Below are 15,284 nucleotides of genomic sequence, written 5' to 3'. Positions count from 1 at the left end.
GGCCAGGACCAAGCCTCATTCTCATACTGAAGCTACTTCCACAGAGCTGGCAAAAGACAGTCTCCAGTCCAGCGACTGCCGAAGCCAGGTGGAAGCCCTGCAAAGGTTCCACATTGCAACGAGGCTCCCTTGAGCAGCCGCGCCACAGGCGGTGGGCAGGCAAAGCCACCTGGAAGGGCACCAGCGCTTCACCAGTCAGAACACTGATCCTACCTCAACCATTTGCTTTTTAAGCCGTCTTTGTGTTCCTTAGTGTCACACAAGTAACACAGAAAGATATGAGATAAATACTCAGGAACCCTGCTCCTGGGTAGTGGAGAAAGGGTTATAAAGCAAGAGAAAGACCCCTTACTCACTGTCAACATTCATCAGAAGAAGCAAGACTAAGATTTCCATCCTGTGTCCTGATGTTAAAGGGCAAACATCTGACACTTTATACACTGAGAACTGCTCATCTTACAGGCTAAATAATATAACTATGCAATTACTTAACTGTATAATCTGGAAGCAATCCTTCAAAGCAGAGGCTGTGTGAACAGCCTTGCATTTTATTTTATCCTAGCTTCAGAAAAGAACCTCTTGCACATTATGGCATATTAGTAACTTATAAGACCACATATATTCCACTTTTATTTACTTTAGGACAAACTCAACATAATATATTTACTTAAAAATTATGCAAGTAGGCAGGCTAAAGAACTTGGCACTATGTATTGCACGGCACATGCAGTTTTCTCAGGCTGCCAAAACTATCAAACCCAAAAACTCCTCCAAGAAAGGTGGCTGGTGAGCAGAAAAGACTAGAGCACACATCCCCCTGTTAGCCAGCAGGAAACCCAAACAGGAGACAGAAATTTGAAGCCCACCTTCAAGTCTTCTACTGCACGAAGAAGTTCACACTGAGCACGGTAAAATCTCTATACATCAATGAGAAGACCACAGTTTACAAGTGAAAATACGTGCACTTTTCAAAGCACAAACTGAAGGCACCCACAGAAAAACCAACTACCAACAACCAGCACGGGACTGTTATCTACTCATTTTGCCTTTTAAAGTTCCTCCCATAGTCTCCTACAGTTTTAAAAGGTACAAACTGAAAAAACAACAACAAAAAAAACAACTCCCCCCCCCAACCCCACCCTACTAAAATGTTTCTAGTCCTCACCAAAAAGGATAAGGGAAGTTTTCAGGATTCTTAGTTTTGCTGCTACCCAAGCCTGAACTCAGAGCAAATGGAAATACATTACAAACAATAAAAAGTGCTTATCCAGAGCCCCATGAAGCAAATTGTTTAAACTTAAAATAACTTCTGAAGTATTTGAGAACAAATTAGGAAAAAAAAAAGAAGTAATTGGTGTTTACCATTTGTAATAAAGTGAACTCTAAGACAAAAGACAGAAGCAGGATTATTACATTGAAGAATTACCTGCAATGTTACAAGAACAAATGCAAATAAAAACTTTGTCTAAAAGAGAAATTTGACAGTACATACTAGATCATACCTGAGAGGCCTTAACTAGTTTTTTCCTCTTTATGAACAAACTTTGATTAAAGATTCCTCAATAAACTGTTCTATTAATAAAAACACATTTTCAGTAGACCTTTAACACTTTCTGTTTTATTCTTTCAAATAAAAAGCAAAGATAGCACACTGCAAAGAACAGCACCAAAATAACTACATTTAGCAACAAAATTATACTAACCTTACCCTTCAGAAGAAAGCTGCAGTGCAGGGAAAGTAAGCAGCTCTTGGAAGCCACTGCTAGAGACACGTTAAGACAGAACGACCTCCATATGCAGTGTTTATTGGATTATAGGAAGAAGTGACACCTGTGGCTGAAAGCTTGTTCGGCAGCTGCAGCCCTCATAGATGTCATTTTTTCAGTGTATGTGTGCATGGTTTGCTTTGTCCTGTTTTCTTTTAAACCATGGAAGAAGGAGCTCTGTGTCGACATGGGTGTTTTTATGAGTGCATGGTTAATAAACGTTCCTGAAAACCTGACTGTAGTAAGCACACAGTCAGCATTCCAGGGGAGGGAAAACTGCGCAGCATTAAGATGTGGCAAGTCAAACACGAACCTAAGAGGATCTTTATAGTAGATTATACCTTATATCTAAAAGTCTTACAGTAATTGAAGATTATAAATATAGTCCTTATCCACAATGGTTTATTTGCTGTCCTTTAGTCTATGAAAAAAGACTAATTCATAAGTAAAAAAGGAACTGATGTTGATGTAGTAATTGCTGAGTGCACAGAACTGTGATTTAAATAGTTAAGAGGGTGAAAACGGAGGAAGCACAGCACGTGAAGGTCTGCTCTGCTATTTTTCCTCTTCCCATTAGTACTTCCTTGTACTAGGCCTGCTCTCTCTTCTCTTGTGCTAGTATTCAGGATACATGCCTCTTCCCTTCCATGCCTCCTGAGTAACTAGGCTGGCCTCATAATCTGTGATAGACTTGTAGTTGCTTTTTAATACTGAATTCCCTTGGACAAGATCTATTTAGTATCTCTAGAAATTGTAGTGATGTAAAACTAACCTTCTTTTTTTTTCTCATATACATATCTATTACAGTAGTCTTCGCCACCTTGTCTTAACTCCAGTAGCTCTCTCCTTAGTGACTTTCGTGACTCAGTTCAAGGGTTGTGACAATTGTCATCATCTCATGCACAACTCCTAAGGTCAGACTGCAGGTGGCATTCAGGTACCTACTTTGATTTTCAAAAGCACTGCCATGAGTTAGGAAACCAAATGTCTTTGAAAACTAGCCCCATAAATAACCCTGGTCCCCAATTCGTCCCTTGTGAAGAGCTTATCAGAAAGGTCTGTGAAATGTATTGTTTTTCTTGTCAGGCCTTGTCTGAAAAGGGACTAGAGCACATTCACCCTGGAATGTAGAGCCACTTATTGATGTCAAGAAATGTGTGAGAACCTGACTAAAAGGAAGAACAGTTTGGAGTCACTCCCAGTACCACTGTCAGGCAAATGAAAGCATTTATAGCAGGAAATGTAGGTAGGGTGGCATCAGACATACAGTTCCAATCTTTCCGTTTTCACCAAGAAGCAGAGACACCTACAAACCCTTGTGATCTATCTTCAGAAGAATTACTTATGAGGTTAGAGACCCCATTGGTATAGTCTGGTACAAACATCAGAGCTCTTCCACAAATACACTGACTAACATCATCTACCAGAGAAAATACTGTTCATGGGCAGCTGTACCCTTGACTGGGCACAGGGAAAAATGACAAGGTCAAAGACTGGTAAAACTTTTTAGTTTTATTAAAAATTGGCAGCTGCATCCCTCCTTTGCTAAGCTAGGCAAGTTTCTGTTGTTTGGTCGTGTGGGTTTTTTCTCTGTTTTCCTGTGCAATAGGATATTTTTGAGTTAGTGAGCTCTGAAAGCAAAAATAAGCAGCAACCACAAAGCAATTATCAAGAAAGCAGGCTGAGCAAACAGTATCTTTTTGCCCTAAGTCTTCCCTTCCTCAGAATGACAGACCAGGCTTCAGTGATCCTGTCAGCTTGCGTGAGATACAGGAAAGGCCTGCCAGAAACCGATTTCCTCTAGATGTCTTGAATGGGCATGACGATGCAGTATCTGCCAGCCTGCTGCCCCTGCAAGGCTGTGCTTTCTTTGTGATAAGCAATACAAAGGCGAAAGACCTTCAGGCTCATTAGCTCAGATACAGGTATAATTAAGCAGAATTGAAGAGAACCTTTAGCTCCAGATTTATTTTTAGACTGAAGAGATCTGAATAAGAATTCTTAAGGATAAGGTACCTTATTAGATCCATGAACAGAGTTTTAAAAGTTTTGAAGTTTACTTGCACTCAGAAACATCAGGCTGGATCAGGAACAGTCTACATGCAGGATCTGACATTAACTTGACTTTCAACTCCTGCTTCAAGTTTAAGACTTAGAAGTTTGATACATACAGTCAGACAAAAATATAAGGACTGAAATATAAGGATTGATCAGGTAAACTGACCTTGTCAAATAATAATGTTTATTTCATTTACAGCAAGCATAACATTTCTCTTATATTAGTAAGGCACAGAACCAAGGACTGAGTATGTTGCTGGAGGTTAAAAAAGAAAAAGAAAAACCTAAACAAAACCACTTCAATGAGTAGTTCAAGCAAGTAACCCATGGATCTTTTCCCATCTCCTGTAAGATTCTTAATTCAAATACAGGTCAAATCAGCAGTACATGACATCCTAGCAAATGCTTCGGAGACCTAAATGAAGGGAAACAATGGTTCTAGAGCAGATTCCTTTGGAGAAATTTAGCAAAGGTCAAAATCAGGTGATAAAGAGGTTGAACTGAGATTGCTTTGTGTTTTAAATACTGTGGGAAGAGGCTTTTCCTCATACCGCTGTCATTGAGTTGTACTTGCTTTCCACATGGTGTTCCATAGTTGTCTGCATTCTTCCCTTCCTTAACACTGAAGGATTATAAAGGAGTGGAACAGGTTTCCAAGTGAGTTGATTTTGTTCTTTAAATCTATGGCATTACTTGTATAGGTGAACAAGCGGTAAAAAGATCTGGTAAAGAAGAAAATGTAAAGTTTGTCTTCGGAGGACTTTGAAATATCTGAAGATACTGAAACACAACACAGGCTGAATGGTAGGTGCCTAGTTGAGTTCCTCACTTACAGTCAGTGACATGACTCTGTCCCCTGTTAATGGTGAAATTCTCACTACCAGCTCTGGCAGCAGGGAAAGGTATAAGGTACAACCTTCCCAAGGCAGATTGATTACTCTAAGCAGCACACACTAATATGGCATGTTCTATGCTATAATTTAGTAAAATATTCCCATAACACAAGTGGAAAAATGTTAGTTTGTTAGTTTGAAAAATGTTAGCTTGTTTGTTAGTTACAGAATTGAAACTTGCTACCCACCCTCACCCCCAACCCAGAAGCCTTAGGATGCCTTTCTGGATGATACTGCTTTCTCTCAGTGAAATGCTAAAATTCCTGTTCCTAATTTCAGTTGTTTGTCTTCTTGCTGGCAGATCATCTTCATTTTCCAGTCCTAGCAACTGCCTGAATTGCTTTGATCCACTCTGTACGCTCTGCGGATGAGGCTGCTTGCAAGTAATAGTGGATTTCATTTGCTGTGATGATTTCAAAGAGGATGTTGTCAACATCATACTTCTTAGCTACAGGGAAGAAATAAGGAAGTCAGCTATGAGAGAATAAACTCTTGTATTTACAATGTTTCTTCCTTTACACACTGTAAGGAGATTTCCTTCCTTTCTACAGCTGTGCCTGATCAGGCCTTCGCAAACAGATTGCAAGATTGGGTCTATGAGATAGGTCTCTCTCTTGGAGAAACAACCCATGAATTCTGCACATTTCACTTTCAGGAGACTCTGGTTAATGGATCTCCAATCATGGAAGGATGTGTAATCCTACAGACAGGTCATATTTCCCAAACCTTCCCATGCCTTCCCAGCTAAAAAAAAAAAGACATTTAAGTTCATGTCACATCCAGAACCTCCAGTTCTTTTCATATCTGCCAGCACAGCCTCCACAGGTGCTGAGATGCCAACAGACTTTTTTGGTGGGTATGATCGTCTGCCTCTCCTGCGGAGAGGAGAATGCATGGAATGAGTGTTTCTTGTTCTTTGCAGCAATGCTTAACCATTGCTGTTCCCACAACTTCTAGTTTTGGAAGGAACAGAATGCGAACAGTAATAATTTGTTGGCACAACCATTTCTAACACAAAGCTTCCATCCCAAATTTATCAACTACAAAGAGCAAACTGAGCTTACTTTGTCTAAGGCCAGTTATCCTAACATAGGGATGGTGTCATCCTTTTGACAAGTCTTCTCTAAACAACTGACAAAACACAAGATTCCCTGTTGCTACTTTTACCATGGTATCCTTCTCCAGTAATTAAGACAGCAATAGAGAGGCTAGTTACTAGCAGAATTACTGAATCATTGCACATAGATTGCTTTTGAGTAAAAACCACCTGTGATTTCAGGCAGACTGAAAGAATGTACCAAAAACTTATTACACAGCTCATTCAATATGGTTCCTTACAGTCTGGCATATCTTCCACTGCTGTCACCACACAGCCTCTCAAGTGAATTGCTCCTAGTGGTTCTTCTCCCTGGTGAGGACATGAAATCAAAATGAAATGCAACACTTCTGAAACTGTTCACATGTTAATACCTGGCTACAACTCCAGAATGGAAACAAAAACATTTGCTGACTTAGTATGTCACCTGGGAAACCAGGGGATCCTCAGTCTGTGTGTGACATGGAGGGTAGGGGGTGTGGTAGGGGGAAGACCTGCAAATAAACAGGAAATCTCTTTTGGGATTTGGAATTCAGGATCTGCAGAGTATTCAGCATGTCCTGAACAAAGGTACAAGAAGAATATAAGCCTTGTGCCAACTAGAACTTTTCTTTTGATGTCACAGTGAATAGAAAAAAAATATTAGTTAGAAAAAGATACGATCTTAGAAGTATTCTTACCAAGCAGCAGGAGCAGCTATACCCTTATTTAAAATTTAGCCTCTTGTGCACTTCAGGACTGTGATAGTCAAAGAGTGGGTGAAGAGCGGGTGCATTTTTGTTGGCGTAAGTTTCAAAGAAGCAGTCCCTATAAGCTGACACACCTCAGCCCTTTGGAAGGGGATGCCAGGAGTGGGAAAGGCAAGCTGGGAACAGGGAGGTCAGAAACTCCTCAGTACTGATTCTCCAGTGTGTCTAGGCTGCGTCTGCCAGGGGGGACAGGCACAGCATAAAGCACCTGTAACCCACAACGGCACTGCTCCTGCAGCAATGCAGGATGAAATAAAACCTGTGGACTGAATCTACCTGAATGCCAGCTTTTGGGGGGCAGGTTTTGCCCGTGGCAATGCTCCTTCCTTTCTTAGGGCAGGGTTTGGCCCGTTAGAATTACACAAGAAATGGAACGCCATGTCTCAGCCTAACACAGAAAATACCTCAATTATAAACTGCAAAATGACTGTATTGTGTTCATTTGCACTTATGACCTAGTTCATTTTAATCAAGTGAGAGCACCCATTAATTCTAATTAATCACAGATAAGAGGTGAGAGCACAGTTCAGTGTTACCTGTTCCCAGTTCTGGGTGGCACTTGCCACCCTGACTTGGCAGCCCCAGAAACCGTCCTTCACTCTGTTTTTCCAGAGGGGGGCGAGGCCCTCTGTCCTGCTTGGTCTGCCCTATCACACATTCCCATGCAAAAACTCCATTCAGATATTTCTACAAGGCGTTGGCTTTAAAACAAACAGGGAAATAAAGCAAATGTCTCTTACTCCAGCAGGATCATAGTAGTGAAGATATGCAGGGTCATCTCTTAAAACAAACTTCCTCACTTTCCAGTTCTTCCTCCGATGTCCCTAGGAAAATTCAAAAACAGGCATGTCGTGAACTGCTTTGCCTGCAAGCACAGTCAGCTAACCCACATGTGGGAGAACAGGCAAATACAAAAGGGGAAAAAGCTGAATCCTTTGGACAGGAAATATTCACTGGAGTAGGACTTGAACCTAGCCTTTCTGCATCCCACTGTTTTGCACAACAACTGGGCTGTCACACTGGTTTCTCTTTTTATTTTTTGTACAAAGTAGAACAGCTTCAACACAGGAGATTCCCCTAAACACGTCTCGTAGTCTGGTAGCTATGACATTCACATGAGGTCTGTGAGAACTGGGCTTAAATGCTTGCCAGAAAACATGTCTGTGAAATGTCTTGCAGGAAGGTACCTTGAACTATTGGCAAGAATGAGCTGAAGGTTCTTTTCTCCCTGCAAAGACAACAACAACAAAAAAGTTTTATCTGGCTCAAGCACCCTGGAGAGGGTTTGTGGCTGAGACGCTAAAGCAGAAATAAGACCACCTTCCGATATGGATGTAGATGCCTCATTGCTTTTAGCAGATCTAGATTTTCCCCACCCATCATTTCAGTCTTGGAAACAGGCATTCTCAGCAGAAGCAGCGACACTTCCAAGCAATGATCCACAACTCACTGAGGGTGACCAAATCCAGACTAACACTGGTAGAAGACTGTCATGAATCACTTCCTCTCAGCATTTCAAAATATTGGTTTCTCAATTAACTACGCTGTTTGCAAGGAAGCTCTTACTAACTAGGCAGAGGTGAATGTGACAGGGTAAAAGCTAGCAGAAAGATGCATATCTAATTTCTTCCATTGCTTTTGAGTAATCTGATTGAGCAAGAGAAATACAAGTGAGCATCACCAAAAAGTTCTTAGGCTCCCAAGGGATATTTTAACAGTGGAAGTTCAGACTTGATATTAGGAAGCATTTCTTTACAGAGAGAGCAGTCAAACACTGGAATAGGCTTCCTAGAGAGGTGGTCAATGCCTAATGTCTGTCAGTGTTTAAGAGGCATTTGGACAATGCCCTTAATAATATGCTTTAACCTTTGGTCAGCCCTGAAGTGGCCAGGCAGTTGGACTAGATGATCACTGTAGGTCCCTTCCAATTGAACTATTCTATTCATTGAAGAATCCCGGTCTTGCCTTCAGTTCACTAATATCTGTTTGCAAAGGCCTCAGAAAGTAAGGATCTTACCGTGACATTCACCGTATTGCTTAAAGTTTTGCTGGAAAGGAAGGTATACAGTTATTGTCCATCTTACAGATGGCACGAGATCAAACGTTAGTGACTGAAAGGACTCCTTTGCTCAGGTACGCTGAAAAAGCCTGTGAAAACTGGCAACTGAATCCAGTTGTGTGTCCAAAGGGACACTGGATTGGCAGCCTTTTTACCTGAGTTCAGTTCTGCATTGTACCAATGACTTGTCACATCTCCTGCTTTAGCGCTCTTTCCTAATTAAAACTATAAACTGTCTTATTTTGTAATAAGAGCAATAAACCTTGCAACGTTGGGCAAAGCCCTGCTGCCATGCTACAACAAGCATTCTTTGTGCAAAGGTAAGAGGGACAGAGATGAAACCTGTCATGTGTGGAGATGGCATAGGCTAGTTTCTCTCTCCTCTAAGGCTTTTAGGTGTAAAGGAGTAATCTTGTATCCATGCAACATCATCCCAGTGACAGGATGGAACACATGCAATACTTACCTGTTTCAGCAAACATCCTTGTTTGACTACTATGCCTCTGAATTCTTCTTTCAGGACCACATCATCATCACTAGAATTTCCCTCGCAGAAAAACCCACTGTCTGGCTGCATGACCACAAGAGAAAATTCAGAAGTTACACAGCTGCTGCATGTTTATGTACATGTACAAATCTGGCTTCTCTTTGGCTTCCCTCCACCCTGTTTTTTGCCACCCAAAAAATCAACCCTTTAACTGGAAAAATCTCCCAGTGAAGTTGAGGAGTTCTCCAAGTCACCATGGAAGCGTTTCAGTGTGAGGTAGGACTACACCAATGGATCTCAGGGCATCTGAAGAGAGCTGGAGCACCTGTACATATGTCAGTGCCTCCATTCTCCATGATTCTTGGTGTCACATTTCCTCCATGATGAACAGGCTGCCTCAATCCCATGATGTCACAGGTTTTTAAATGCACAGACAGCAGTTCACATGAAGCAATGTCACACAGCCAATACACTCCAGGCTGGCCATCCCTGCACCCAACAGACCCTTCCTCTTCCTCCATCCATCACAACCATCTAGAATTTGGGAAGAAGAAATGCTCCATCTAGGCTGTCTTCTCCAACAACAAGAACTGGCCCTAGTTTTTTAAATTTGCAATGTTCTATGGCTGTGATGTTGTGATGTGTGCATGGAGCATGGGCTGTCTCAGGATCCATGCATCACATCCATTGCACACCAGATAAATTGTGATGCTACTTACTGAAACCTTACACTGTTCAAATTATGTAAATGTAGGTAACCATTCGTATGGCTTAGAGTAAACGTCTGTGCTATTTGTATGATAGCAAGTCAGACATTGACCTGCTGTGGTCTCCTCACACCACATTGGTTTTGAATCAAACTAGAAACAAGCTGAAAGCAAGCAGAGCGCACATGGGCTGCTAGGAGAAGTGTCCCAGGTAGCCAGGAACTGTGATGGCCACAAGGCTGCCTTCACCAGCAGTGTCTCTGCTTCCATTGCTGCACAGCTGAAGTCTCCCTACCAGGGACACATTCTAGGAAAACAAATGAAGTAATGGGAGATTCATTTTGCTGAAGTTGAGTGATTCTGTGTGGTAAATATAAACAGAATTGTAATACTTCAGCATTTTACTTGACAGAAGGCATACTTTTTTTGGTAGTGTAAGTTCATAAGCCAAACATCTTTAAAACAGTATTTGACTGTGATTGTGATATTACAAGTTCTCAAATCAATCTACAGAATATGAAGCAATAAACTGAAAAGGTTGGGTAAGCTACCCAGGACAGGACCAGGTGTTATTGGTGGATATTAAAAACTTTTGCTTCTCTGCTTACAGGCAAGCTCTGTCTGTGTGTGTGTGTGCACACGCGCTGAGTCAGATTTGACGGCTCTGCACAAAAATGGGTTTATAGCTTGTGGCACTCTGAGAAGCTGCATGATAATGAATTACTGTCTTCCCTTCCACTGAATCATCAGGGGAACTGATGGCTAAGTTCTGGTCACTGGTGAAATTAGCAGGAACAAAGTTAAGTTAAAAAGAACCCAGCTTGATCTCAGCACTCAGTTCACACTTAGAAGGGTGCCAGAAAAAAAATGTCCTGCTTACAAATATTACAGTGAGCCAGTTCATTCTGAGTATCATGTAGAGAAAGACAATTAACATAGATCTCTCCATTTCTGTAGAATCTTTCCTCGAGGACTTAAGAAACCCAGTAAGAAGCCTGAGAAAAGCAGAGCATCAGCAAGTCTGGGACAATAAAAAAACCAGAATACGACACTCACAAAGTAATAGTAGGCATCGCTGAGATCTAAGAAGGGGGTGTCTGACAGTCCCTCGGCAGCAGCCTTGGATGTATCCCCTGCAGGCTGTAGGTAGCCTTCACTCAAGAGGGAAGAGGCAAGCATGAGACCTTCTTTGCGATTTCGGATGGAGTTGCTAGACACCAGCCAGTCAATCACAGAGGTGCCTGATTACAAAGGAACAAACAATATCAGCCACAAAAGAAGACAGACACAAAGCAGCCTAAAAATACACAGGCAACAAGCCTACTCCATCTATTCATCAGTTTCCTGAAAGACAGTGACAATGCAGAGTGCTAATCTGGAAAGATGCCTGGGTCATCCAGTGAGGTACAGCCGATCCGACTGATGGCAGGGGCCAGTACAACTCTGTACTGAACACTGTACCTGAGGGAGAAAAGAGCTAGGAGGGGATGCAGGGCTGAGCTGGGAAGCCTCAGGGACAGGGACTGAGGAAGTACGAAGGAGATCCAAGCCTGGAGAAGGCAGTCTTCCAAGCTGCTATGTTACTGACACAGTGCTGTCGAAACAGGGTGACTTTCAACTCTAGCATACACAGATTTGACTTGGAGCAGGACAGGAATTACAATGTGACACTGTTGATGAAAAATTCAGAAAGGAATAATTCTTCTGGAGTTAAGTGTTTCATGCAACTTTCTACAAAGATCTACTTCAATCTTTCTGGCACTGGTTAAATTTCTTCCTCCTCTCTTGCTTACCGTGGCCATAACTTTTTCAAGTTTTATCCTTTGAGCACCTCCTGTGTTGGTCAAGAAAACATCTGCCACGTTTTCTTCTCAAACTTCTGTGCTCTACAGAGCTTAGAGCTGTTTTATCTATCTTTAGACTCTGAGCCCTGTGCTCCCTTTATTGTATGGAAAAGAGGGACAAGAGCTCCTTACCTGTAAAGCAGTGATTGAACACCTTTTTATCTTTTTCCAGTTTCAACTCCTTTATTCCCTTTTCAGGATCTTTCATTGAGAGGTACAAAGCACTATGCATAAAAAGAACCACAGAAACTTTTAGCAAATCAAAAGCTTTAGCCAGTTCGTACAATAATATCATTGTTGTTCATGGGGTCTTCATGATTTTGCTGGCATATTGTGCTCTGCAGAGCTATAGCATGGCTTAGTTTAATCTCCTGAAAAATTTACGTTGCAAAGCCTGGAGGCCTTACTACATCACTGTCACAGCTGCAGGAACAGAGGGGGGAGTGCACAAACAGCTCACTACACCCCCATATTTTGAGAATGGAACAACTTGTGGTGACTGTAGCGTGAACAGAGGAACACCCACTGCTGAGGCACCTCCTCAGGGCCCCGCAGCCTTGGTGCTCACTGCTTTGCACTATGTTCCCCCAAAGGTCCTTGGCTGAGCAGAAAACGTGTCGCTGTGAAATCTCCAAAGCCTGCATGCTCTCAGAGGCCCTAAGTAACCACAGTGAACCCTGGTGTGACTTCCTTCCTCCCACCCACTTCTCACTTGCTCAGATCTAATTCCTTGGAGCTCTGGAATGACAAGAAGGACAAATATTAAATGTCACAGGCTAAGTCCTTTGGCCTGTTTGCCAGGGTGATCCTCTGCTGAAGCCTGTGAAGTCAGATTTAGTTGGATCTTGGCCCTGCACAGTTTTACTGTCTTGTAAGGAGCATTGCAGCCTCATTTGTATCTTGGTATTTACTGCTCAGAGGCAAAAAATAAGTTGTCCTTAATTTTTTAAAGTACTGACAAACAGATGGCTTCCTGTATGTGCCCTTTATCTCTTCTTCTCCCTTTGCCAGTTCCAAGTACTCTGGCAGGCACCACTCTTCCCTCACCATCCAAAAACTAAGCTAACATCAGTGTTTCTCTGGAGAGCAAACAGAAGGTTTAAAATATTTTTGCAATAAGTTATATATTGTATAAAAATGCCTCTCCTGGAAGAATCACACTTTGGCTGGGGTCTGCTTTTGCACTGCAGTGTGCTCAGAAATCTCCTTATCAGCAAAATCCTTTGATAAATAAGCATGTTTTGGTAAAAGATGATGTATTCAAAATGCTCTTCCCAGTTCTGATCGCTAGCTCATTTCTGCCACATTGTACCCTCTGAAACTGTTAGTCATGCAGAAAGGACCCTGAGGGAAACCAGAGAGGAAGCATGGACAGACATGCTCATAGCTCTTCCAGACCAAGGTTACACATCTGGCACGCTGTCTGCAATGGAAGTAACTGGGGGAACAGAGCTATAAGAACAAACCTCAGGTTGATTGTTTCAGGCAGTCTGATAGACTTTCTTGTGGATTTTCTGGCAAACCTTTGACCTCCATCTATGCAATGAATTGCTTTCTTGATATCCCGTACCCAGGCATCTCTCTCCTCCAGGTAGGCAGCTTGAAAAAAGTGGTCCTGCTGCTTGGCCGCAGTGAGCTTGAAGACAAACTGGAATGGTAAATGATGTTTTTTTAAAAGTTACTTTGGTGTAGCCAGTTGGGCACGATTAACCTAATACCACCATGACATACAGCCTACCTGTACCTAAGGGACTATGGAAAGTGCCTTAGAGCCACAGTTAAATTAAAAAAAAACTCTGAAGAAAAACATGAACAGGCAGTGCAGGTAACTGGCTCCTTTTGTTATTTCCCTGTGAGCAATCCTGACATTGGCAGTACACCCAAGGTGAGTGGCACTGATATAGCTGCTGATTTTAACTTTTGCTGGGAACTTCAACACAGTTGAAAGGCTGAAGTGCCCAGCCCCTGCAGGCTTATAGTGGGTGTAAATTTGTCTTAATGTTTGTAGAGATGTGGTCGGTCTGAAGGAGGGAAAAAACCCCACATCATGTTGCTCAGCTACTGATTCACAAGGGGAGAAAAGGTCACAGTCACGTTGGAGAGTAGCTGAACACATTTGCAGCCTAGCAAACCTTTAAGGGCTTGGTAGGGAGATGATACATCCAAACCTTGGCTACACCTTATGATGACTACCTATCTAAACACACTAGCAACAATGGAAAGACTATATTTCCCAAAAATGAGAAAAGATCTTTTAAAGGTAGTTCTAAGCAGAAAAAAGTAACACCAACCTGAAAAAAAACCCTCACAAAGTTCACACTGTTTGATCTCGTTTTCATCCAGTGATCTTTTGGATGGAAAATCTGGATCTAATTACTCGGGCAAGAGGGTTTCCACTTCCTCTAAAATAAAGTTCCCCATAAGTGGAACTGTAATTTGTTCCATAGTTGTATTAGCATAAATTCAACAGGTTCTGACTCAGCAGGCATCTAAAAATGACAAGCTAATCAGCAAGCAAACAGCATGGCTTTATGAGGGCAAGTAAAGCAGGGACTATCGTCAAAGAGCAGAGAGCAGTGAATCTACAGCAATGAAATCAAAACACTGAATTAGTCTACTGAAGCTTGCATTTGTAAATGGCACATTTCTGAACATCCTTAATATGCATCTTCCGGATTGTTGCCAATGGAAAAATTCCGATACCCTGAAATTGTGCAGAAGTCCCACTGACTTTCACGGAAGACAGATTTCAAACTTACAAAGCAGTGGGTCCTCAAAAATCCATTTCAGACAGAAAAGTAACCATTTCTTATCTGACACTTTTCATATTTCCAGCTACACCCACCTTTCCCATCATGCAGTAAAGAGCTACATCCTGAAAATCAATGTATGGTGCATGTGAAAAGCAAACAGACAGATCTCTCCAAATCCCAATATCCAAGAGTCATGCTAACACACCAGATTAACAGAATGAAATATCAAAGCATTAAAGCAAGCTTTTAGCAAAGGAAAGAAAAATCAGCATTCTCAAAGTCGAAGAGCTGAGAAGCAATGTACAGTGAAATGCTAAAGAAGAGTTTTCATTTCCAGTATACAGAGGAGTCTGGGAAAGCTCTTTCTCTTAACTTTAGCTTTTAGAAAGCTAGGCCACTAAGCTAGACATCCAGGCTTCCTCTGAAATCAGTGAAGAGGTTGAGTCTCCAATCCTAGAAGTGACCAAGTCTTCCTCTGATGATGCGTATCTGTTTGTGCTTTTGAGAAAATTAGACCATTAGACTGAACTAAACACCAACATTTTAGATAGTTTAAGTTAGGACAAATGAATCTGACTATGAGCAACCATACATGATAATGCTATCCACAGGAAAGCCATGGGAAAAACACAGAAAGCACAAGTATAGCAGAATTAACATCACATTAAGCAACGATCGAACTTCAAATCAAGAATAACAAGAGTGGTGAATGCATTTTGAAATAAAATCTCAAAATATGCAGTTGCAGCCTCTTCTGAACAGGCTATATCTCTGTTTAACAAATCCAAGATTGCTTCCTTTCCCCTCAGCACCTGCTTTTTGCAATTGACTTCGTAAACAAAGTGGGTTGGTGACGTGCCCTGAGTTTTCAA

At 41.8% G+C, this 15,284-nt stretch overlaps 1 protein-coding gene across 15 annotated transcripts in view; it reads right to left on the bottom strand.

The window, feature by feature from the left end:
* Positions 1-1,621: 1,621 nt before the first annotated feature.
* Positions 1,622-15,284, bottom strand: part of PLEK (pleckstrin) — a 28,233-nt gene continuing 14,570 nt past the window's right edge. For all 15 annotated transcript variants that reach the window (XM_072857383.1, XM_072857397.1, XM_072857398.1 and 12 more), the window contains 7 exons: positions 13,126-13,307; positions 11,792-11,883; positions 10,872-11,056; positions 9,088-9,192; positions 7,303-7,386; positions 6,056-6,125; positions 1,622-5,165 (listed from right to left, as the gene is read on the bottom strand). In XM_072857383.1, coding sequence (XP_072713484.1) covers positions 5,026-5,165; positions 6,056-6,125; positions 7,303-7,386; positions 9,088-9,192; positions 10,872-11,056; positions 11,792-11,883; positions 13,126-13,307 — 858 coding nt within the window. In that variant the 3' untranslated portion in view covers positions 1,622-5,025. The remainder of the gene's footprint in view (positions 5,166-6,055; positions 6,126-7,302; positions 7,387-9,087; positions 9,193-10,871; positions 11,057-11,791; positions 11,884-13,125; positions 13,308-15,284) is intronic.

The sequence above is a fragment of the Ciconia boyciana genome, chromosome 3 (assembly GCF_034638445.1).
Source record: "Ciconia boyciana chromosome 3, ASM3463844v1, whole genome shotgun sequence".
Lineage (NCBI taxonomy): Eukaryota > Metazoa > Chordata > Aves > Ciconiiformes > Ciconiidae > Ciconia > Ciconia boyciana.
This window is presented reverse-complemented; position numbering and strand designations above follow the sequence as displayed.